Here is a 25,938-nt window from a genome sequence, read left to right as displayed (position 1 = left end):
TTTGTATTTTATTTATTGTTTTTGTTTCTCATTCAATTACATAGGTGTAATGTATATATATATATGTATGCAATATGATATGCAAAAAATAAAATTTGAAAATCATGATAACAAAATATAATTGGGGAGACAAAAAGTGGAATTGGAGAGTCTGTTTTTTCTATACAATCGTTGATGTTGAATAGACTTATTTGTATACATTAAATAAAGGTGTAGTAAAATATAGATATGAAGAGTGTCAGACATAGAATGTAGTCTATTATTATTTATTCTTATTAAAAAAAATAATCAAGTCAAATATTTAAAATATTTCACTTATAAAAATATGACATTTATATGTATATTGCCGCTTTTATTATTCGTTAATGTTGCAATTGTTTGCATCTTTTGAGTTTTGGTATACAAAAAAAAAAAAAATAATAATTTGCTTATTTACAATTCAAATAGTAAAAATGTTTAGGAAAGAAAAGAAAAAATACTGTGTGCATTTAAGTCTTAAAAGATTTTAGAATGTGCAATATGGTAGCGAAAGAGAATACACGAAAAAAAATAGAAGACAAAGAGGGAAACGTTTGTTGGATTTTTAAAATCCCAATTCAATGTGTAAAACTGGTAGTGTTATGGTTGGCAAGTTTGATTTTCTTTAACTGCTTGTTCTACAATTGTTGTACACTGCCCCAGGAACGCATCAGGCCCGAACGTGAATATTTCTTGCCAATTGTCTGCACATGGAAACCGATTTGTTGCAAACGCTCATGATCCAAAATCTTGCGACCATCAAAAATGTAGGCTGGTTTCATCATCGATTGGTAAATACGTTGATAGTCGAGAGTCTGGAAAGGAGAGAAAGAACAAAATTTATATATAGAAGACTTGAAGATGTTCTATTTGTATAGAAGACCCAGATGTCTATTCTTGTGTACAGAAGATTTCCCTAAGTATAGAAGACCTCGAGGTCTTCTTATGTGTAGAAGACCTAGAGCTCTTTATACAGACACCCTTAATTATTTTATACAAAGCTAACATAATGGTTCACTTTGTGTATGGAATACCTAGAGATCTTCTTCGTCTATAGAAGACTCAGACATCTTCTTTGTGTATAGTAGACCCAGAGATTTTCTTTGTGATCGTCTTCGTGTATGAAAAAACTAGAAGTCTCTTTTGTGTATAGCAGACCAGTCAAATGATCTTTTTTTTACAAATTATCAAAAGAATTCACTCTAAAAGTCGACACGATTATCAATAACTTAAACTTACCACAAATTCATCCCATTCCGTACACAAAACAATGGCATGTGTCCCCCTGACCGCACTGTAGGGATCACTGTGAATTTGGACGGCTTGTTTGACACCTTCCGGCGACTCCGTAACACTTGGATGTGTCAAATCGTCAATTATTTGTTCCGGTTCCACTTTGGGATCATAAATATCCAATTTGGCACCCTCCTCCAGCAGAGTCTTACACACCGTAATGGCTGGTGTTTCACGCGTATCACCAGTATTCTTTTTAAATGCAAAGCCCAAAATGGAAATGTGTTTATTCGATACCGTATTGAACAGACATTCAATAATCTTCTGAGAGAATCTTGACTTTTGATATTCATTCATATCGATAACCTGTTGCCAATAGGCGGCAACTTCCGGTAAATTAAGGCCTTCACAGATATAGACAAGATTAAGTATGTCCTTTTGGAAACAACTGCCACCGAAACCGACTGAGGCCTGTAGGAACTTGGGACCAATGCGTGAATCCAGACCAATGGCTCGGGCAACTTCGGAAACATCGCCACCGGTGGCTTCACACACGGCCGATAGGGAATTAATACTGGAAATTCTTTGCGCCAGGAAGGCGTTTGCTGCCAATTTCGATAGCTCTGAACTCCATGTGTTTGTCGTCAGAATATTCTCTTTGGGTATCCAATGTTCATAGATCCATGACAATTTTTCGATGGCCTTGTGGCCCTCGGGCGTCTCTTCACCGCCGATTAGAACACGATCGGCATGCAATAGATCTTCAATTGCTGTACCTTCGGCCAAAAATTCCGGATTGGAGAGGATATCATAACGGATGCCAGGTTTTTGATTGGCATGCAGAATGTGCATGATACTCTCGGCCGCCCTCACCGGCACCGTACTCTTTTCCACAACAATTTTATTCGATTGAGCAATTTCGGCAATCATGCGAGCAGCACTTTCCACATATTTCAGATCAGCAGCACGTCCTGTGGAAATTTGGAAATAAAATTTTAATTTTTAGCTGATTTTAAAATAGGATTTTTCAAGAGGGGGTTGTGAACTCACCTTTGCCATTACCAAATGTCTTTGTGGGTGTATTAACAGAAATGAAAATCAAGTCAGCTTCTTTAATGGCAGTCTCAATGTCTGTTGAGAAGAATAAGTTAACATTGCGACACTTTTTCACCACATCATCCAAGCCAGGCTAAAATGAAAGGAAAAAAGAGAAAATAAAATAGATTTATTTGTTTTATCTTTTTTTTTGTAAGACATTTTAGAGGAAAATATTAGAAAATATTTTTTTGTTGGCAATATTGATGCAAGTGGTTTTCTGATAATACAGGGTGAGATGAAAAAACTGCCACCAACTTCAGACTGTTGTCATTTCTAAGCCACTCGTCCTACAGCTGTTAAAATAACTCAAGTGACAGCTCATTATATCGTTTACAAGTTGGTCTTTAGTGTCTCGTACCATCGCTCGTTACCGTGAAAATGGTAGCGTAGCCCGACGTCAATGAAGTGGACGGAACAAAACAGCAACATCAGCAGAAATGGTTCGAAAAGTAAAGAAGCTACTTCATCGAAATCCGTGTCGCAGTTGCCGAAAAATGGCTCGTGTGCTGAACATATCGCAATATTCCATTCGGCAAATATTGAAAAATGAGCTCGGAGTAAAGCCATTGAAATTCCAAAAAGTGCAAGAACTTACACCACAACAGACTTGGTAGTATATGGTGAACTACCGAATTTGGTTTTCTCCAATGAGAAAACATCAAAAGAGTCTTTTTTTTTTTAATATGGTAAAAAGCCCCTGGAAAAGTGATTGTAATCTTCAATAAATTTATTTGTCATAAAATACTACTATAGGTCCCAGAAGACATAAAGAGCAGAGACATGTTAGTATAAAAACAGAAACGAATAATAAAACAAATTGAAAAATCGACAATTTTGGTTTCAAAATTATATTCCAAAGACTTTCTCAATTAATTGTATATTGGAGAGATAGAACAAGACAAAGTAGAAATATGGCAACCCTGTGTTATGATATCATAACAACATAGTTACCAATGTTAACTGATTTTAACCGCTAAGGATGTCCAAGGTCTGAGGCCAAAATGTTTGCGTGCCTCCAGAATATACCTTTCAACTCGTTTGGCTCTTCTAAAAAAAATTCTAATGGATTTTCAAGGTACATATTGGAAACTATTCAAGTGTGTCACTTAAACAAAAAAAATGTTTATGGCATGACTTGATGTTGAAATTTATTGTTGGATGAGATAAAAAATGAAGAACAAAACCACATCTGTTCCTAGACAAAAAAAATAAGAATCTTCAACAGCTTCTTGTCTAGCAAATGTTCAATTGCTAATTGTTTACAATCGATGCTAATGTTTTCTAAATACAAAACTATTTTTAGACATCACGAAGTTTCATCATCATCATCATAATCATGGAGTAAGACACGGTTAATAAATCCACCATCTGTGGTGATTGATGCTGCCGAATGATTAAATAAATAAAAAAATAATTAAAGTTTACAAAAAAATTCAAAAATTCAATTATACATTACAATTTTCTAGATAAAAAATGGCCAAGGCCAATAAAATAAGGTCGCATAGGAGGGGAATTATGGCTTTAGTCTTCTCTTACTGTCAAATATATATCTAATGCAACAACAAGATATTAAAAAATGTATTTTGACAGCATCTTGTCAATACCCCTTTCTAAAACCCCATTTTTTAACATTGACACAAAATTTGGAACATGACAAAACTTGGTTTATTGATTTTGAGAGGAGCATCGTAATCGATAGTGGGGAAGGAGATACCATTGGTATCCACAAACATTTTCAATAATTGCTTCTTTCTCTGAAAGTTGCGCCTTATTGGGAATTTTCCTAAAGAAACACTCTATTTTGCTTTCAAATATTCCATCTCTATTCTTTACTTTATCACAAAAGTTTCATAATTCATTTCCATGAATCACTACTTTAGGTGCTCGTCAACAAATGTTTCTTGATAAGCTGCGAATTTATTTGGAATCATTTTATCTGTTATATTCTAAAAGAAAATTTTGTATTATCTTCGAGAGTATAATTAATACAAAACTTATCTAATGACGTAGCACAGCAAAATGTAGTTTCAATTTTTTAATAAAAAAAGTTTCCAAAGAGGCAAAATTTCTCAAATTGGTTTATTTGTATTTGTTTCAAATCTATATGAGTTAATGAGGTGTGTGTGTGAGTTGTGAATGGAAAGGAAACGGCGGCATATAAAACATATTTATAAATGAGGAACACATATTTTGTTCTGTCCATAATCTGTAAGAAAGCACAAGTTTTACAAATTTTACTCTCTTAGCAGCTTTCACGTCTTTTTTTCAAGAGATATTACAGCCGGTTTTATCGACAAATGTTTAACCTCAGCCTATGCTCGTTTATTAAAATATATTTTGACTTCCGTTACGATTGTTCAAAATGTTGACCCGTTATGGGGAGGCTCGAAATTCCATAATCACATCAGATCCCTAGGCGGATGTGTAAAATTTGAAGAGAATCCGATGCTAATTTCGCCGGATATACGGGTAAGATAAAAAAAAAAACAAAAAAGTCAAACGCCACAATTTTTACTTTTTTTTTATTTTATTGAATGAAAGAAATAGCATCAGATTTTAGAATAAGTTTAGATTTGTTTGAATTGGTTACCTTTGGCACGAATAGAAGGATAGGCCGATCAAACTATGATAATAATATTACCATGTACCATGGTACAATGAAGAGAAGGTAGGCCAACTTAGAAAAAAATGCAAGTATAGAGGTCTACATGTTTGGCTTGTACTGTCAGAATTAGTATCAAAACAATAAAAAATCAAACAACTTGTTGCATTTATTTTGAATAAATAATTGAAAACAGCGATAACTGAATGAAAGGTTAACACTTCTTTTCAAAATCATGTACTATATATCTCTAAAGGATTATTTCGGTACAAAAACTCTAGATTTTGTCGATGCATACGTTGAAATAAACATTTTGAAACACCCGAATTTGAATGTTTTCTGAATAATTTTTTTTTGTTATTGAAAAGAAAACACAAAAATTAAAATTATATGGTATCATAGCCCTACCTTGATATCATTGTACCATGCCATGTACCAAGTTTGAACTTATTTCGATTGAGAACATTTTGATTAAAATTTTTAAACCAGCCGAACTTTACCTCCTCAACACCCCCTACAAACGAATTTGAAATATTTTACTTTTTAAATAATCTTTATTGGGCCTAATTAAAACGTTTATTACACACTTGTAATTGAATGTTAAATAACCACCGATTAAGGTTAATTGATTCCAAAATAACACTTCCTATTTTAGAAAATATGTGACATTTTTTCACATTAAAATTTTTTAGACTCTTTCTCACTCCTTCCTCTAAAACCAACCAACACTTGTGTAACTCTTTAAATGCCCAACAAAGAACAATTGACTTCCAAATATAAGTCGTAGCATGTATTGAACTATTTCAAGAATTTTCAGAAAAACGTGCATTGCAAGCAAATTATATGAAATTGAATAATAATGGCCAAATAAACAAAACTCAAACCCAAATACGACTCACTACTTTTTTTTAATGTTTTTTTCTATTGAAGACAGCATGTGGTGGGTGTGAAGAACGTACATACGCACGTACACGAACAAAAAAAAACGTTTGAATTTGAATATTAGACTCATATCAATTAATAAGGTCAATATCATAAACATATGCAATCCAAAATTTGTCCTATTGTTGCCAACTCGAATTACAAACTATTTATTTAAGTTATTATACAATTTTAAAAATTTTAATATTATTTATTTTAAAAAATATAATCATTAAACTATTTTTATTTACAAGGGAACATTTATTGTAAGAACAACGGCTGTGGGAGGTTAAATAAAACAAATTAAAACTTTGTTATTTATCAAAATATTACAAAAGGAGACAACTCCTTACAATGGACAAATTTCGCTCGACCCTTGATGTCTACTGTTGGGAGGTTTCACTGTAAATGCATTTCAACTATTTCCCTTGAACACCACTTTCCAAAGTCAGATGATAAATTGTTGCGTACAAAATGTTCTCCTCTTTTCTCCCTATTATCAGACATATGAATTTACTTAAGTAAATTGAATTTAGTCTCTGGTACTTTAGTTGTGACGACTTTTTACTATTCTGTTACACACATTTCAGCGATAACAATTGCCTTACCATTGTTGTTGTTGTTTGGACGGAATATGAAAATAACAACTTAGATACTGTGGTTCTTCTTTTATCGGATTTTCTAATAAATTATCAAATCAAAAACTTACAATTGAATGTAGCAATCGAAAACCCAACGAAAAATTGTTTTTATCAATTTATCAATACGTTTTCTTCTTGCAACGACGCCGCCATGGGAATATCAGTTTTATACATTTCATTTATCAGAAAACATGAACGCAAAAACATGTTACATATGATTTTTCTTGTCAGTTAAAAATCGAAGTGATTTTTTTATTTAGGAACCAGTATAAAGTGAAGTTTCAATATGTCCAGGCAACACATGGACAGCGACCCCTAATACCAAATTTCAGATTCCAAGCACTATATGTTCACCCAGCACCCAGTAGTACCAATTTCCAAATTCACCTCTTTATCACATACCAACCACTAACAGGGAACTCACTACAATTGAGCCCCGACTTGCGTCGTTAATGGGGACCAGAGAATCGCGACGCAACTCAAAACGATGCAAATCGAATCACCTTTTTCTATACATATACAAAATGCACTGAAATATAATATACTGGAGAAAATATTCAAAACGAAGCAAAATTTTGTATTTTTGATAAAAAAATAAAACAAGTATGAATACATTTTTATACCCTACAACACTAAGTGTTGGGGGTATTATAGGTTTGATTGGTCCAAAAATTATGTAACACTCCGAAATATTGGTTTCCACTGAAAAATTTCCTGATTTTGCAGTTGCTCTATAGGTCGCAATTATAGACCAATCCAAGCGGAAGTTAGCATGGGGCTGGCCAGAAGCCTTCCCATTTTGATGGTCATCGGGTAATATTTAGTGGTTGAAATAGACCATAACATTTGTGTTAAATAAAAGTCAAATTTTCCATTAAACCGCGAATATTTTTACAAACGGCGTAATTACAAATAGACGAACAGGTTAATTCTGACCATTACGTAGATGCCGATAGCAAATATATCGGATATATAAGCGAAATATATACAATGTATATATACAAAGGAAGGGGATGTTAGCTAGAATGCTTATACCTCAAGAATGACAGGACCGATTTTGACAAATGTTGTCAATTCAGAATGCCCTCTTGGCATAAAAGAATAAAATATAAAAAAAATCGCATAAAAAGATGCCGGTAATGATGTTAATATAGATTTTGTAGTATATTGTGACATTTTTTTATATTTTTTTATCGCATGCGATTTTTTCAATATGGCTTATAATATTGAAGTGTATATTTTGTAATACTTTTTCACCTTGCAACACAGGTTGGGGTTATTATATACAAATTGCAATTGTCATCCGATCCTCACGAAAAGTTTCACAAGGGTAGGGTTAGGCTCACAAGGGCTAGGCCTATTGTTTTCAAAGATGTTCGCAATATATTCAGGTGTTGAAATGAGCCGAAAACAGAATAAAATTCCTGATCACAAAATTGAAGCCAATCGACACGCCTGAGAAGAGAGTTATGACAGGGAAGAATTCTAGCATTTTGGATGTCCCTTGGATTATATTTAGCTGTAAAATGGACCACAGCACCTAACAACACAGCAGAGTGCGTAAATATTGGGTAAATGTCCCTGTTCAAAATGCTAAGGGCAATATCTGGGCAGTGTTCCATGGCATAATTTCTAAAGCGAAATCCTCCAAAATAAATTTGGACATAAGGGGGCTTCAAAAATATTGTAGGGTATCATATGGTCGGCCTTGCACGACTATAGCCTTTGCTTACTTGTTATTTATTCCGCTTGCTTCAAAAAAAAGTTTATAATTATTATAAAGAAATAACAAAACAATAATACATATCTATGTACATATAGCTCCATAAAGAAAAGGGAATTCCCCTTATTTAACGCAATTTGAAAATTTGTTAACGTACAGGTGACGATCAGTGTTGCCAGAAGTTGTAAAAATGCTAAACGACAGAAAAGATGCTAAATCAGGCACCCCAAATCCAAAAAAATAGTAATCCACCACAATGTAGCTCGGACCGACGCAAATTGAAATTGCAACGACGCAAATCGAATTTTCTCGTTTTTGAAAAGGGACGTAACTCGAAACGACGCAATTCGCGGCTCCACTGTACAACTTTTCAAAATTACAGCTTCATCCGTTCACCCAAATGTAAAACCATTAGTACAGGTCGCACACATAGTTCATAGTTCACATTTCCCAAACCATCTTCATATATTCAACATACTTTCCAACCTTGATTCTCATATCAAATTTTAAATGTTTAATCCTATCCGTTTACATAATACTACAGGGTGAGATGAAAAACTGCAACCAACTTCAGGCTGCTCTCATTTCTAAGCCACTCGTCCGACAGCTGTTAAAACTTTTCCAGTGACAGCTCATTATATTGTTAACAAGCGTACAAAAGCATTTTGGTGAGACTTTTCCAGAAAAAAAGTTATTCGTGATGAAATTCAAGCGTGACAGTGTGATTTCTTTATATTTGGCTGGAAAACCACAAGTGACTATCGTTAGAGCACTCCAGCAGTTAAATGTGAGCAAATCTTTTGTGTCTCGTACCATCGCTCGTTACCGTGATACTGTTAGCGTAGCCCGACTTCAAGGAAGTGGATGGAAGAAAACAGCAACATCAAACAGCAGAAATGGTTTGAAAAGTAAAGGAGCGACTTGATCGCGTTGCAGTGGCCGAAAATTGGCTCGTGAACTGAACATATCGCAATATTCCATTCGGCAAGTATTGAAAAATGAGCTCGGGATAAAGCCATTGAAATTCCAAAAAGTGCAAGAACTTACACCGCAACAGAAAGAAACTAGACTCAAAAGAGCTTAAGAGTTGCTTCGCTTGGCCGAATGTGAGGAACTGCCGAATTTGGTTTTCTCCGATGAGAAAGCATTCGTTGTCCAGCAGTTTGTAAACAAACAAAATAATCGTGTTTACTTGCCAAAGAGGTCAGCTGAAAATGTGCACCTTCGGTTGGCCACCAGAATTCAAGCGCCGGCCATGGTGATGGTATGGGCCGCCATAACTGCCGAAGTTCGCTTTCCGCTCGTATTAATCGACATCAGAATAAATGCCGAATATTATCACGAAAATATTCTGAATGGTGTATTAAACCCCTGGGCACGCAAAGATTTTGGCCGCAGACATTGGAAATTCCAACGGGACTCAGCACCATCGCACTCAACACGCGCCACCCAAGAAAGGTTACAAAATGAGGTTCCTCGCTTCATTTCTAGCGCACAATGGCCACCAAAATTTCCGGATACCAATCCGTTGGACTATTATGTCTGGAGTATTTTGGAAAGACTAAAAAAACCAAAGTGTCGATCACCTTAAGCAAGCGCTTTGCCGGGATTGGGCCAAAATACCGCAGAGCAACATTTGGGCAGCGTGTGACGGTTTCATTGGCCGCTTGAAGGCCATAATTCGTGCCAAAGGTGACCATTTCGAACAAATCTAAACTTATTCTAAAATTTGATGCTGTTTCCGACATTTTTTGCTTTCATTCAATAAAAATAAAAAAAGTAAAAATTATGGCTTTTCACTTTTTTGCAAAAGCGACTGATAATTTTTTAAGTTGTGTAAATTCCATGTCCTATTTAATATATATTTTGGCTTAGATAAATGTTATGTGTTATAAATTTAACAAGTCTATAAACAAATAGTAGAAATTCGAAAAAGTGAGCAATAAATTAGCACTGGATCGAAAGTTCAGTGAACTGCATTGGCATCCGATGTTTGTGCTCAAATTAAAAATATATCAAGGCATGTATCATGGTACAATGAATTCAAGGTAGGGCAGAACTACCATATGATCTTCATTTTTTTATTTTTCTGGCTTAATATGTCAACTTCATTTGTTTACGTGTGTGTATTATTTTCAATAATAAAAAAATTGTTCAGAAAATATTCAAATTCGGGTGTTTTCAAAATGATTGCGACGTAGGCATCGACAAAATCTACAGTTTTTGTCGTGAAATAAACCATAAGAGATATATAGAACATGATTTTGAAAAGGAATTTTGTCCTTTCATTCAGTTTTCGCGGTTTTAAATTATTTATTCAAAATCAATGCAACAAGCTGTTTGTTTTTATATTGTTTTGATAGTAATTCTGACATTACAAGCCAAACAGGTAGACCTCTATACTTGTGATTTTTTCAAAGTTTGCCTACCTTGTATTCATTGTACCATGGTATGTATATTATAAAGCAAATTGTGAAAATCCGTCATTGTTCGTAAAATTGAAATAAACTAAACCCTGGGTTGATTTAATTATAGTGCAGCTTCCGAAAAAGTTCTCATTTAAAAAAACAACAACATTATAATATTTAAAGTAGCTTTACAAGAAAAAAAAAAAAAAACATCTGTTATAAAATAAAAGTGATAAACAAATGCTCATTTTAACATTTTTATAATTATACTCTAATACAACAACATATTCTGGAAATGCTGGTGTTTATTTTATAAAGGAAATACGTCACAGTAAACAATAGAACAAATACAATACTAAAAAAAAAACAAAATTGAAAATGCTGTATTATATCTGCGTGGCAAAATTTCATTTCAAGATAAAAAAATATCGTTGTCAAACAAAAAAAAAAAAAAAACGATGTCTGCTTTTGAATTGTTTTTCTCTTCAACATACAATATTTACTACCCCCTCCATTACTAAAAAGCACATACACCAAATAATTAATTAAAACCCGTCACAACAAACTTTTAATTGAAATGCAAGACACTTCAAGCTAAATAAAAACGATTTACGGCCATCAGAATTTCCGTATTCATAATATTTGAACAGATATCCATATGTTTGTAGAGTATTGGGCACAATAGCAAATCATAAGAATTGACTACCTATAATTGGGAGCACGGTACACTTAATTTAAGGTAACCGCATTTCAAATTATTATATCCAGCTCTGCATTTTCTGTTAAATTGCCAAATTGAAGCATATGGAAACCAAGTTCCCATCTCTCATTTGTGTATGTATGGTGGATTTATGAATATACATTTTGACCATATGAGGGTTTCAAAGACATATGTTTGCACGGTGTTACCTTTCAAATTTGTTTCAAATTTGGTATTTGAAGTTCGTAATGGATACTAGAGCCTATGACAGAAAATTGTGTGTGCAGGCCCACGTCTTCATATAGCCCCCATATAAAGGTACCTCCCTATATTCGGTATTTTGCCGATTTTAGCGATATTATTCACCGAAATTGTTTCAAATTTGGTATTTGAAGTTCGTTATCGATACTACAACCTATGACAGAAAATTGAGTGTGCAGGCTCACATGTTCATATAACGGTACCTCCAGATATTCGGTATTTTGATGATTTTAGCGAAATTATTTACGGGAATTGTTTCAAATTTAGTATTTGAAGTTCAAAATGGATACTACAGCCTAAGACAGAAAATTGTCTGTGCAGGTCCACGTCTTCGCATAGCCGCCATATAACGGTTCCTCCCTATATTCGGTATTTTGACGATTTTAGCGATATTATTCACCGAAATTGTTTCAAATTTGGTATTTGAAGTTCGTTATCGATACTACAGCCTATAACAGAAAATTGAGTATGCAGGCCCACGTCTTCATATAGCCCCCATATAATGGCATCTCCCAATATTAGGTATTTTGATGATTTTAGCGACATTACTCACCGGAGCAGTTTCAAATTACGTATTTAGAGTTCGTAATGGGAACTACAGTCTGTGACAGAAAATTGTCTATGCAGGTCCAGGTCTTCGTATCGGCCCAATATATCAGTACCTTCCTATATTCGGTATTTTGACGATTTAAGGTACAATACCCAATGAAATTATTTGAGATGTCGTATTTGAAGTTCGTAATAGAAGCTACAGCTTGTGACAGAAAATTTAACGGAATTTATTTTATGAAAATGTCTAAACTCGTTCCATATGGTGGAGGGTATTCAAAGTTCGGCGGGGCCGAACGATCTGTTGTAGGGAAGCATTTGAGACTAAAAATTTAAGGGGAAATAAAAGTACGTTTGTATATAAACGGGTTAACCAACTGGATTTGGATAAAAAATGTCATATCCATTACCTATACTTCAAAGAAATCCTCTTAAAGTAGGTTAAGACTGCATTGCTGATATAAACATGTACAATCCAAAGGTTCTGTTATTGTTACCTTTTGATACCTAAATAAAAAAAGTAATTCAAATTAGATAGGTAAGGACACTTTTGAATACAATAGGGTCCTTTCTATCGCAAAATTTTCCCTTTAAAAAACTATTTTATTTACGCTTAGTACGAAATCTCCTATTTACTAGGAAACATATTATATTGAAATTAAAGGAAAAATAAATACAAAGGTCCTATGACAAATTTTTGGAGGCACAGATTTTTAAATATTATAATATTAATATACTCTAAGTCCACATATAAATTCCTATCAAAGTCCACATTAAATGTTCTCCCTCTAAAAACCAAATTTAATTTTTGCAAGGGTAGCTAGGTTTAATAAACATATTTTTCCTCATTGAAGTCTAGACGGCGCGTATAACAACCTCGTGTCTTTGCTTTATGCTAGGCCATTGACATGTTTCAATACTTCAGTTCACAGAAAATGACAGAACAAACAGCAATTCAGCAACATCATACGTTTATTGTTGAGGTGTCATTTGAGGCTGCCACGGTTTAAAAATCCCTCTTATATTACATTGACCTTGGCTGAGCACAGCACAAGCCAGCACTTTTATGCAGTTCATATTTTGTTAGATACGTTTTAGGTCTGTCTTAGGAAATATAAATTGTCGAAATAAAACATATATACGCGTAGAAACACTTGACTGATCTGTCAATTTAAGTGGAATGGGTGGGCATTTACCTACTATCAATTATATGATTAGTGCTGGTTTTCGACCATGACAGAAAATGTTGATGATGTTGCTGAGACCGGCCTTAAGGCCACACAATCAAATACAAGACTTCGCTTACATTGTCCGAATTCAATGTCAATGAACGTTAAATCTAAACAAACAAGCAAAAGTCGTACACAGGAAAGAATTTCGTTGTTGTCATTCCCACCATCTCCCAGAACCACCCATTTCCATCCCAAAAATTTTTAAAAACCAGTTTGCTACAGGTGTTGGGAATTTTCGCGACTTCTTCCTCATAAGCAAATAAACAGAATTTTCGAAACCTCATTTATCATCATCACCATTTACAAATCGCCTAAAGCAAATGTTTAATATCGTGAATAAAAAATATTAAATCAATTACCAAACAACTCACCTCATATATGGGCAATTTATCAGAATTCCATTGAGCTATGCGCTCAGAACTCTTATCCACAACTGTCACTGTTATGTCGGGGCATTTCAGAGCCATTACAGAGCACGTAGGACCACCAACATAACCCGCGCCGATACAACAAACTTTCATAGCACTCATTGTTATGTTCTAATTTCGACAACTATTCTCTTTAAAATATCTCAATTTCTGCTATTTCAAAATTTTGTTTTTAATTTGAAACTTGTGTATCGTTTGGTGTTATCTTTAAATTTCTTAGAAGGCAGGAAGTTCTTTAATTGAATTTTTCTTTTCCCGTCGTTGTTGTTGTTGCTATACAAAGAATATAAAAGGGGGAGAATAAGGGGGTTAAGCACAACTTTTCTTTTTCACTGGAGAATTTGAAGGGATTCTTCTGCTCTCTCGATGTATTTCTTGTTGCAGGCAGATTTGTATGTGTCTGATATTTAGAATTTCAAAAGATATTATAATTTTTTTATATTTGGTTGTAGTTTTCATTTAACATTTCATCTTCTTGTAGTTAACAGCAATCTTTTACACTTGTTAAGCGAACCGAACTCATCGAACTCTTCCTTTCCGTCACTTTATTTAAATTAAATATGTGTGATTCAGGGGTACGCAGATCGACTGTGAAATATGTGTGATTCAGGGGAACGTAGATCGACTCTTTAACACAGTTGCCACAGTTGATAGATTCAGGGGCACGTAGATAGACTTTTTTGGCACATTTGGCATATTTTTTTTTACCAATATTGGTAATTTTTTAGGGTTGGTAAATTTGTTATCTAGAAACCTTTTACCCCTCCAGCAAAACTTGTCCAGTTCCTCAAACAAATTTCATAAAAATCAATATTTTATTTTGTCATTTTGCAAAAAAAAGAAGTTCACGATTACAGATCTGATAATTTTCTGAAAAAAAAAAACGATTATAGCTCCAATGTTTTTCAAAAACGTAATTTAAGAAATGTACGATTATAACTGTGAAAACTATTTAATCATATCTAATAAAAAAATATTTAAAGGAATGCCCTCGAATATATTCTTAAAAATCCACGACTACAACTATAATAGTCCCCTAATGAATATTCCTAATGGTTATGGAAACAGTGACATATCAAAGCTTTTCGAAAATGGACGAGAGCTTCGAAAATATTTATAAAAACCCTAATTAAAATGAATACGTTTGAACACGAACGATTCGAGTGAAAGCAACTTTTTTTGCGATTCAAAGAACGAGAACAACAAACTGTTATAGAAAACACTTAGCACATGTGCTTCCCATGGTAGAAGAATATAGGTAGACGCGTCGACACAGCTGCTGGGACAATGAACTGTCAAACCAATTTTGGAATTGAAAATGTTGAATGAAAAATTATTTAAATTTGTAAAAATTGTTGAAAAACGCGAATTATAATAGCCTCCGAATGACGTAGAATAAGAAAACATATAAAATTCTACTTATATTTGAAAAAAAAAACATTTAATTTTTTTGACATATCAATGCTCCCAAGCGTTGATGCATCTACCTGTATTCTTCTGCCATGGTGCTTCCATAGCAACTCTTGTTAGAAAAACAGATGTTATTATTTCCTAACGACTTATTGTTGCTGTTGGCAACAATTTTGAAAATTTCAAATTTCATTTTATATGAAACGATTGTCGTACAATATTTTAATTTCTCCTTCTATAAGTAAATAAATAAAAAAAAATTATTGGAAAATTTAAATAACGAACATGTCCTCGGAGTTAGTTGAAACGAAACGTTTGGAGCCTCGTGCAATTTTCGGCATAAATGGCAAAGTTGAATTTGGTTTACATTTGCATCCGGATAAACGTTATATTGTCTATCCATTGGGCACCAAGATCGGCATCGATGATACAAAAACAAATAAACAAGAATTTGTTGGCGGTCATACTAACAATATTTCATGTCTGGATATAAGTCGAAGGTGAAATAGAATGTGAGATTGTTGAATAATATTTTCAATAATAAGAAATTCTTTAATATTCAAGTGGTCGCTTTATGGCGTCGGGGCAAATAAATAACATGGGCTTTCCGGGCTATGTAATTCTGTGGGACTTTGAACAACGCAAGGAATTGGCCCGGCACGATTTGCATAAGGTAAGTTGATGACTTAAAATGTCCATTATTCAAAGAGTTTTAAACCTTATAGCACTTTTAAAAGAATAATTAGGGACTTAAAATGGAGATTTGTAAAAATTATCATGGATTTCAAAGTGAGATTTTTGGAAGGATTTAAGGACCTACAATCGCGGTCTTTTAAAGCACTATTCGAATAGTATTAGTTAATTTCCAATTACTAATAAAAATCCCTACTAACGCTATATTTGTTGGTTTTTTAAAGGAAAGTTTTGAAAGGGCTATGAAATTGATAATCGCAATTTTTTAAAGGACTATACCAAATATAATACTCAATTCATAACACCAAATGTGCTATAAATTTTTATTTTTAATTTTATCTCGTTGTAGGTCCGTGTCCAATCTATTTGTTTTACGGCCCATGATAAATATGTGATATCAGTTGGTGGTCGAGATGATGGTTCTGTAATAGTTTTTGATATTGCAACACTGTAAGTTTTATAAGTCTTGCAGAACAAAATTGTTCTTAATTAGCCTTAGTTTTCTTTAATTAAATTGTCAATTTTCTTACTTGTAGTACACCCATATGTAGATCAGTTGCTTCCAGATCCATTAATGGTAACGCCATAGTTGTGAGGGCTTTACAGGATAACCCATCGTTCTTCATAACAGCTGGAGATCGTAAGTTTGGGACAAAATATAGACTGAGAACAAACCCGGAAAATTTAATATTTCCCTCCTAGGTCATCTTCGCATTTGGAGTATACAGCGTGAGATGAAAAAGGTCAACGTGCACGATGTGTATGTGGGTAAACATCAACGACGTTATACGAGCATTTCCATTGATCTTCGTGATGAATATGTTTATTTGGGAACATTTAGTGGCGATGTTATCAAAATTATTCTCAATTGTTGCGACTCGGCCAATGTAACAAAGGCGGGCACATTTTCCTCTATGGTGGGGGCATATGGCACACATAATCCCCGCAAACCATTTGGAAAAGATTGTAATCGTTATGTAAATGGCTTGAGAGTGGTTTATATTGTCGATGACGGACTGCTGCTAATGGGTGCCGGTGATGGGGTGTTGGAATTGGTGGAGGAGCGCAAGGATAGAAGTTTTAAAAATTATCCCAGTCCCACATGGCCCATGTTGAAAACGGTAAGAGGGAGTCATGGGGGTGAGGAAGTGATAAAAAAGAAATGTATAGCTGAGTCTTCTTTCCAGCTCAAAAGAACCAAAGTCAATGGAGCAATTACCTCAATGGTTCAGATCACACCTATCGAATATTACATTGCCACGGAAGCCAATGAAATATATTTGCTGAACATAAAAATGTTTACTTTGAAACTGCTGAAGACCTCACATCGGGAAGCTGTGCACAATATTGTTTTCCCCAAGTATGTAGAAGGGGTTCTGGTTTTGGAGATATATATTTTTAATACAAATTTATTTTTTCAAAGAAATCTTTCTTCAGTCTTTGCCACGGCCGGCTATGAAACCATACGAATTTGGTCGACGAAACGTCTGCAGGAATTACTGCGAATAATGGTATATAATTTCCAGTGTGCAGATATTGAATTTACCAACGACGGCAGCAGCTTGGTCTCAGTGTGGAATGATGGTGTAATACGGGCGTTTACTCCGATAACTGGGAGATTAATTTATGCTATACCAAATGCCCACAACAAAGGTGAGGGTGTGATATTTCCATAGGGGAATTAAAAAAAAAAGAAAATCAACTTTATTCCCTTTTCAGGTTGCAGTGCCTTGTCTATATCATCTACCGGTCGCATTATTGTCACCGGCGGCATTGAAGGGCAGGTTCGTGTCTGGAAAATTGAACCATTTTGTCAAAGCCTTGTGGGAGTGCTGAAAGATCATTCGGGACCCATAACATCGTTGGACTTCAATAAAAATGATACCGAAGTAATTTCGGCCAGCTGTGATGGTTGCTGTGTGATATGGGATATCAAGTAGAATTGAAAATCTTATAACAAAAAATTGAAGATAAAATTTTATTTTTAATTTTTTTTTTTCAGTCGCATGACTCGTAAAAATGTCATTACTGCAAATACTCAATTCATGACAGCCAAGTATTTTCCGACTGGTGTGCAAATCCTTACCTGTGGCACGGATGGTCGTATACGTTACTGGGCCGTCTATAATGGTAGTCTAATTCGTGAACTTCAAGGTTCAGGGAAATCATCTGTGAATCACATTGATATAAATCCGACGGGGGATTATTTTGTTTCCGTTGGCAGTGATCAAATGGTGAAAGTGAGTTAAAAAAAGTAGAGTTTAAACATTTTTTCTTCAAGGTCTATCAGAGATATAAACATAATTTTGCACAACATTTTAAATTTTTAATATACCTTTTTACAAGAACTATCACAGCCATAATTGAGATTGCCCAACACAATTTTGGCTGGACTTTTTTTTAGATATATTTGAATGAACGAGGATTTCTTGAATATTTGTTTGCAGGAATTATAAAAGCAATAAATCTGAATGAACTATGCATTTAGGATTCTTCTGAAACATATACTATCTTCCTCATTTTTATCTTCTCTATTTAAAACAGATTCTTCTGAAACATATACTATCTTCCTCATTTTTATCTTCTCTATTTAAACCAGCTTTGGGAATACAATCGTGGTATTGTGGTTGCTCAGGGCTCTGAACATGCCTCGGCGGTAAAAAGTGTGGCCTTTAGTCCCTGTGGAAAATTCTTTGTATCTGGATGCTCGGATGGTTGTATTATTATATGGGATGTTCCAGAGGTAAGCAAACCAAAAGAGTCCTCAATATAGTAACTGTTAAACTTCAAATTTTTCTTTGATAGAATTGCGGCTCAAACGATCCCCTAGTGGATTTCAATAAATTGAAAATATCTTCAAATTATAAATCAGGAAACATGGAACAGAGAGCCAGTGCTCGCGGCAATCACAGTCAACGACGGGAAAATATAACAGAACTTGTGGCAAATACTCCCAAAAATAATGTCAATCTGATAGAGTGTCCCCCAGTGGACATGCAAAAGATAATCGATGTAAATTGTGGCAACCAACAGATGGATGTTAAAAAATGTTGAACATAAGAGACTGAGACTTATTTTTATAAAAGAAAAAATCATATATTTTTATATTAATAAAATTACATACGTACACACAATCAATTTTAGTTAACAAAAAATTTAAGAAAATTTTTTCATTTTAATTTGAGGATGCCGCTTTTAATTTTTGTTACTGCTTTTCTTTTGTGCCTGCCTTGATTTCCTTCTTACCATCTCGTCTTTGGCATGTTGATCCCTTAAGGCTTTCTTTATCTCAATATCATCTGCCCAATTCTTTGGTTTTGGTTCATATTGTTCTTTTTCGGGTCGGAAGTTATTGGGCCCATGGAAAAAAGTGGTTTTTCCATCTCCCCAAGCAAAACGCTTCAAACGCCTGTACATATATTCATGGGGCACAAAGGTACGTTCCCTATCATCATGCTGTGTTAGCACATAACCCGAAAGTCCACCAATTAGTGGCAGCAAACAATAGGAAATTAAACGGAAACATTTACTATTGCCCTTGGGAAGTTCAAAAATATCACATTTATCATGGATATAGGATGACGACTCATCTTTTTTACTTGGATGTTGATTCTTGCCGCCTCCAGTGGCAGATGATTGACATTTACCTCCGGATACTGTGGTTTTTGATTTTTTACCTTTCGATAGCCATTTGTTGTTTTGTTTGGTGGCATGGGGTTTCTTTTTAGTATTGGGGCCTTTGCTTAAGGTGTCTGAGGATTTGGCCGCATTGGAATACAACTTATATGTAAAATTTCGCATAACTGGCATCAATGAAGAAAAAGGTTTTGATATTATATAAAACATTTTTATTTTATAGAATTTAATTTTATTGAAAAAAAAAAAACAAGATATATTTCTAGAGAACAGAATTTAAATAAAATATTTGTGAAAGACAAAACATTTTTGACAATGTTTCATTTTCAAAACTTTTCAAACCTTTCAAAATTTATTCAAAGTATATTTAACCACGTTGCATATTTATCGTGGTTAAAGTCGCTTATTTTTTACAATGGCTAAGAATTTAACCAATGTGGATTTAACAAAACATGGATTTTTAATAAATTTTTTCAAGGATTTATTCGAAGTACGTTTAAAAACTTTGCATAAACAGGGTGAGATGAAAAAACTGCAACCAACTTCAGACTGCTGTCATTTGTAAGCCATTCGTCCGACAGCTGTTAAAATTATCCCAGTGACAGCTCATTATATTGTTAAGAAGCGTACAAAAGCATTTTAGTGAGAATTTTCCAGAAAAAAAGTTATTCGTGATGAAATTCAAGCGTAGTGTGATTTTTTTTTTAATTTGGGTGGAAAACCACAAGTGCATATCGTTAGAGCACTCCAGCATTTAAATGTGAATAAATCTTTTGTGTCTCGTACCATCGCTCTTTACCGTGATACTGGTAGAGTAGCCCGACGTCAAGGAAGTGGACGGAATAAAACAGCAATATCAGCAGAAATGGTTCGAAAAGTAAAGAAGCGACTTGATCGAAACCCGCGTCGCAGTTGCCGGAAAATTGCTCGTGTGCTGAACATAAGTTCGAAAAAGTTCGGTTGGCAACCAGAACTCAAGCGCCGGCCATGGTGATGGTGTGGCCAGCCAATGGTCGCTCTCCGCTCGTATTATTCGATCGTGGTATCAGAATAAATGGCGGATATTATCGCGAAATTATTCTGGAGGGTGTATTAAAGCCTTTGCACGCAAATATTTTGGCCGCAGACCTTGGACACTCCCACAGAACTCAGCACCATTGCACTCAGCACGCGCCACCTAAGAATGGTTACAAAATGAGGTTCCTCGCTTTATTTCCAGAGCACAATGGCCACCAAAATTTCCGGATACAAACCGTTGGACTATTGTGTCTGAAGTATTTTGGAAAGCAAGGTTGGCACTAAAAAATACCAAAGTGTCGATTACCTCAAGTAAGCGCTTCGCCGTTAATGTGTCAAAAAAAACCGCAGAGCAACATTCGTGCCAAAGGTGACCAATTCGAACAAATCTAAACTTATTCTAAAATTTGATGCTTTTGACCACATTTTTTGCTTTCTCACCCTGTATTTTGGGTCTAACAATCATGGATGTTTAAAATGACAGAGTTAAAAGAACGTGGATTTTCCAACAAATTTTTCCAAGGACTAAATAACATTCCAACAAACATGGATTTTTAACAAACTTTTTTTTTAAGGATTAAGAGTTAAATAAAAAATGACAATGACTCAGTTTAACATTTTTTTTTACAATTTCATTCAATTCAACGACTACCAGTCTAATAAGCTTGGATTTGTAAACCAATTTCTACAAGGACTAGATACCCATGGTAAAAATAGTTGTGTCTGGTTACCCTAAAGTTTGTAACAATTGTTACAAATTGTTACTGGAAGTCGTCTGTTAACCCAAAAGTTCTGCAAAAGAGAGCGGTTGGAGAGAGAAATTTTGACAGTTCTTTCAGTGAGAGTTTGCAAATTCTTCCCAGCGGATTTTTTAGCACATACATCTTCCATCTGAGACCAATGTCAATGTAGGTGCGACCCATCCAAAGCCTGTATACAATTTCTACTTACATTTACACAGCGATGGCCTAGGCCGTCAGACGAGTCCGAAATCTACCGACAATGTAAGCGAATGTTGGATGGGTCCGAAATCGACCGACAATGTAAGCGAATGTTGGATGGGTCCGAAATCTATCAACATTGTAAGCGAAGGTTGGATGGGTCCAATTCCATCAACATTTTAGATTGTGGAACTTAAATTTCAGCTGTTTTTTTTATTAAAATATTCGTATTATAGAACAGTTTTTCAACAATAAAATATTCTTATTATAATTAGAAATAATGCATAAACAAGAAATTCATAAAAGTTATTAAAAAGACGTGGGAGGAAACAAAGCTTAAACTAAAGAAAGAAAATAAATTTTTCCTGTTTTTTTTTTTTATTGTAGGACATTGTTCGGAAGTGTCTGGCCTTAATTTGAAACAATTTCTAATTTTTTGGAGTAATCCTGTTTATTGAATCCTTCACATCGGACAGCTTCTGAAATAAGGATAGAAAATATAGAACATTTTTTCATAAAAGTTTAAATTCCTTAAACGCCTTTTTATTTCGGGTACCATCATAGTTGTAAGATAATATTATAGAAATGTCATTAATCTTGCCGAAGTTTTTAATAAGGCCATCTGGTGCAATTATAATTTTTATGATACTATACTGAAAAAAATTAAATTAGTAATGGATTCTAACGGAGATTTTTTAATATTCTTACATATTTTCCAAAATCTTCTACAATTTTGGCATGCATGGAATCTGCTCATTTAGTACAATATCATTGTTGCCAAACAGTCCGTCCTCAATTGTGCATTTCTTTTTAAATTGTCTGCTTCCACTTTCTTTGATCGTCTTAAATTTCTCCTACTGAATCCTAACATTTTATTTAACTTATTTAACACACAACACTTACTATATTCTTATTTTATTAATTTATTTTATTTTATTAACTTTTTTTCAATATTCACAACTTGCACTTTCAAAAACACTTCACAGAATAAAATTTTGCATTTAAATAGAAAGAAGCATCAAAAATGAATAACAACAACACAAAAAAAAACTTTACAAAACAATACAAAGGCATCCGATTCAGATGCAAGTGCGATGGACACATTTTATTATATTTTGTTTTGTTCTTTAATTCTAACATGGATTCTGTTCCACAATGTAATAGCAATGCGACTCATCCAAATCGGATGCTAGTTGTATGCTATAAACCACTGTTATTTCATTTTTTCCTATTGACAAAATAGCATACATTCGGATGGGTATTAAATTGTAATGGCGAGCGGACTGCTGGGTTGCTGGAAAAATTTCTTCTTGCAATAGGTGTGTCTGGTTACTTTTCCAGCAGGAATTGTCCAGTAACTTCTTTCTGAGAGAGTAAGGTAGTTTTATTCTCTTATGTAAGGAAAATGCGAAAAGTAAACAGACGCTATTCCTGCAGAAGCTTGCAACTAATCAGCTGATTTGTCAAAACAAACCAATTTGTCCCCCATAAGGAGAATTAAAACAAAGGAACCAATACTAATTTTACAAGTTTTTTAAATAAAAATGTTGGAAATAGTCTTTTATTTTCTTATTACATATTAACATTTACGTTTTTCACATTTTGTAAAGTTGTTCTCCAAAAACAATTAGTCTTGCTAATTCCAAAACAATATTTTCAAATTAAAATCACAAAAAGAAATAAATAAACAATAGAAAACATCTGATTAAATGTCGATGAATGAGAAGAAGAAGAGTTGCAAGAAGAAATTTTTCCAGCAAGAATTTGCAAACTCTCACTGAAAGAACTGTCAAAATTTCTCTCTCCAACCGCTCTCTTTTGCAGAACTTTCGGGTTAACAGACGACTTCCAGTAACAATTTGTAACAATTGTTACAAATTTTAGGGTAACCAGACACACCTAATCACTTGCAACTCTTCTTCTTCTCATTCATCGACATTCAATCAGATGTTTTCTATTGTTTGTTTATTTCTTTTTGTGCTTTCAATTTGAAAATATTTTTTTGGAATTAGCAAGACTAATAGTTTTTGGAGAACAACTTTACAAAATGTAAAAAACGTAAATGTTAATATGCAATAAGAAAATAAACGACTATTTCCAACATTTTTATTTAAAAAACTTGTAAAATTAGTATTGCTTCCTTTGTTTTAATTCTCCTTATGGTGGACAAATTGGTTTGTTTTGACAAATCAGCTGATTAGTTGCAAGCTTCTGCAGGAATACCGTCTGTTTACTTTTCGCATTTTCCTTGCAAAAGAGAATAAAACTACCTTACTCTCTCAGAAAGAAGTTACTGGACAATTCCTGCTGGAAAAGTAACCAGACACACCTAATATCTTTAAAAAAGAATTTTTGACAGTCCATAAACTATTAGAGCCATAATTGCGGATTTAAAAATGCAAGGACGAAAAGTTTCAAATTCATGGGGGTTAATATTTTTTTATAGACTATAAAAGCTATAATCTTGGATTTTTAAAAAAAGTTTTGCATAAACTTACAGGGCTATAATCGGGGAATTTTCACAATAAATTGTCAAAGCCTATTCGAGTTGTTCTCGTGGATTTCTTAACTTTTTATTTCGTAAAACTTAAATAATTTTTTCAACTTTTGAACCATAAACACAATCATCTTCTTTTATGTCCTCCCCTCATGCCTTGCTCTACGCCTCTCCAATTCTTCTCTGGCATGTTGTTCACGCAATTCCCGTCGCTTTTTCAGATTTTCTTCCTCAGAATTGCGTTTCAATTCCGGCTTGTAGGTTTCTTCATTTGGCAAAATATTATTGGGGCCATGGAAAAATGTCTTCTGACCATCACCCCAGGCATAACGTTTCAAACGTCGATACATATGAAGGGCTCACTGCTATACCGAACCAAGTCATGAAAAATAAAAAATGCCGAAACTAGTGCCAATGTCCCCGCATATGGCAACTCTGTTTACTCTGTAAAGCACAGTGTCAAAAAGTGTTTCGTTCCAAAGATAACGTTAAAAAACCTAAGTCAACGACTGTCATTTTCGTTTTTATTCAAAGCAAAAATGAACCAAGTCAGTGTGTTTCACTTTGAATCAGTGTATATATGGATATCAGCAACGATTCAATGTCGATTTAGTGATGTCCAATCATCTGACTGTCCATCTGTAGAAATCACTCTAGTTTCCGAGCCGTTTGAAGTAGGTTGATAAAATTTTACTCAGGTAGGTTGAAGTAGGTTGATAAAATTTTACTTTTTGGTCTACAGGGTTTTTGGTATTGGAAATGATCGGTATTTTGATGACTTTAACGACATTATTCACCAAAATTTTTTCATATTTCGTAGTCGGTATTATGATGTTTTTGCGATATTATTTACCGGACTTTTTATGTTTCCTATTTAAATATTGTAATTGGCTGTGCAGGTCCACGTTTTCGTATATACTCCCATATTACGGTAACTCCCTATATTCGGTAATTTTATGATTTTTAAAAGTATGTTTTAATAGCCAAATTCTTTCCAAATTGTAGAGGGTATTCAAAGACCGCACTTACTGCTTTTTTATTTGAGATACTTCCCTAATACACATAAAATCTTAGTATGGACACAATTACAAGAAAATCGTACTTTTATGTCCAATTTTATGCGAAACCATAAATTCCATATTCATCTCATGTTTCTGGTTGAGAAAAATATTTAGATATAGCAAGTTGAAAAGAATCACCGACTTGTTTCGCAAGTTATGACAGATAAAGGTATTGAAAACTTGACCCCTTGTGGGTCATGTACCGGAAGGGGTTCGCAGATATATACCATCTTCACAACAAATATTGTGTTAGCGAATATGTTTGTATGTGTGAAATCTATAGAGAGTTGGACGATTATTTCGCTTTATTTCAGTTTTGTTTTTCAAAATCTTGAACTCTGTGTGGGGAGGTACCAGAAGAAATGATCCGATCTCTACCATCTTTATAAAAGATCTTGTGTTGATGGAAATTTTGAGATGTACCAAATCTGAATGGAATTGAATAATTTCGCGTCTTATGAGCTTCATGGATATTCAAAATGTTGACATTTTGTGGGGATGGTACCAGAGGTAGTGGATCGATATATTTCATATTCACAGCAGACCCTGGGTTAATAAATATATTCTGATCTGTGTAATTTGAAGACAATCGGAAATTTTCATCACATTTTATAAAAGTTATGATTATTCAAAATTTTTACCCTTTGTGGGGGAGGTACTTGATGGAATGGACCAATATTACCCATTTTCGCAACTGACCTATCACTGATCCAAATATTAGCATGTGCTAAGTTGGAGCACAATCGCGTTATCCATTTTTTCTGTGCAGTAAAATATTTTCTTTGAAAAGGCGAATGGACCCGGCAAAGTGCGTAAGCTTCGCTGCAACAGTGGAAAAGCATACACAAATCAGAAGGGTCTTACGACTT

General features: G+C 34.1%; 2 protein-coding genes across 3 annotated transcripts; one reads left to right on the top strand and one right to left on the bottom strand.

Annotated features, from left to right (window-relative positions):
- Positions 1-60: 60 nt before the first annotated feature.
- LOC101894836 (UDP-glucose 6-dehydrogenase) lies at positions 61-14,408 on the bottom strand. Of its 2 annotated transcripts, none has more exons than XM_005191057.3 (5): positions 14,279-14,408; positions 13,758-14,087; positions 2,302-2,440; positions 1,258-2,222; positions 61-833 (listed from the first exon to the last, which is right to left on the bottom strand). In XM_005191057.3, the coding sequence occupies exons 2-5, from the start codon at positions 13,914-13,916 to the stop codon at positions 657-659; spliced, it is 1,440 nt and encodes a 479-aa protein (XP_005191114.1). In that variant the 5' UTR covers positions 13,917-14,087; positions 14,279-14,408; the 3' UTR covers positions 61-656. The 2 variants fall into 2 exon arrangements, with proteins under 2 accessions (XP_005191114.1, XP_058982426.1); XM_059126443.1 differs by having other exon boundaries at positions 14,314-14,382.
- Positions 14,409-15,391: 983 nt separating this feature from the next.
- LOC101896372 (cilia- and flagella-associated protein 52) lies at positions 15,392-19,051 on the top strand. Its single transcript, XM_005191067.4, has 11 exons — positions 15,392-15,724; positions 15,789-15,897; positions 16,267-16,367; positions 16,454-16,557; positions 16,620-17,038; positions 17,105-17,277; positions 17,341-17,570; positions 17,637-17,853; positions 17,920-18,157; positions 18,517-18,660; positions 18,723-19,051. Exons 1-11 carry the CDS (start codon positions 15,510-15,512, stop codon positions 18,969-18,971), a joined length of 2,199 nt encoding a protein of 732 aa, XP_005191124.2. The 5' UTR covers positions 15,392-15,509; the 3' UTR covers positions 18,972-19,051.
- Positions 19,052-25,938: the final 6,887 nt, after the last annotated feature.

The sequence above is a fragment of the Musca domestica genome, unplaced genomic scaffold (genome assembly GCF_030504385.1).
Source record: "Musca domestica strain aabys unplaced genomic scaffold, Musca_domestica.polishedcontigs.V.1.1 38, whole genome shotgun sequence".
NCBI classification, from domain to species: domain Eukaryota; kingdom Metazoa; phylum Arthropoda; class Insecta; order Diptera; family Muscidae; genus Musca; species Musca domestica.
Note: the sequence above shows the minus strand (reverse complement) of the source record. Positions and strands in the feature narration are given on the sequence as shown.

Coding starts and splice junctions, on each gene's coding strand:
- LOC101894836 (XM_005191057.3), bottom strand. CDS start 13,916: ATGAGTGCTATGAAAGTTTGTTGTATCGGCGCGGGTTATGTTGGTGGT. Junction 2,441..13,757: donor ATAAATTGCCCATATATGAG/GTGAGTTGTTTG, acceptor CTTTCATTTTAG/CCTGGCTTGGATGATGTGGT. Junction 834..1,257: donor CGGAATGGGATGAATTTGTG/GTAAGTTTAAGT, acceptor TCTCCTTTCCAG/ACTCTCGACTATCAACGTAT.
- LOC101896372 (XM_005191067.4), top strand. CDS start 15,510: ATGTCCTCGGAGTTAGTTGAAACGAAACGTTTGGAGCCTCGTGCAATT. Junction 16,558..16,619: donor CTTCATAACAGCTGGAGATC/GTAAGTTTGGGA, acceptor TTTCCCTCCTAG/GTCATCTTCGCATTTGGAGT. Junction 18,158..18,516: donor GCAGTGATCAAATGGTGAAA/GTGAGTTAAAAA, acceptor TATTTAAACCAG/CTTTGGGAATACAATCGTGG.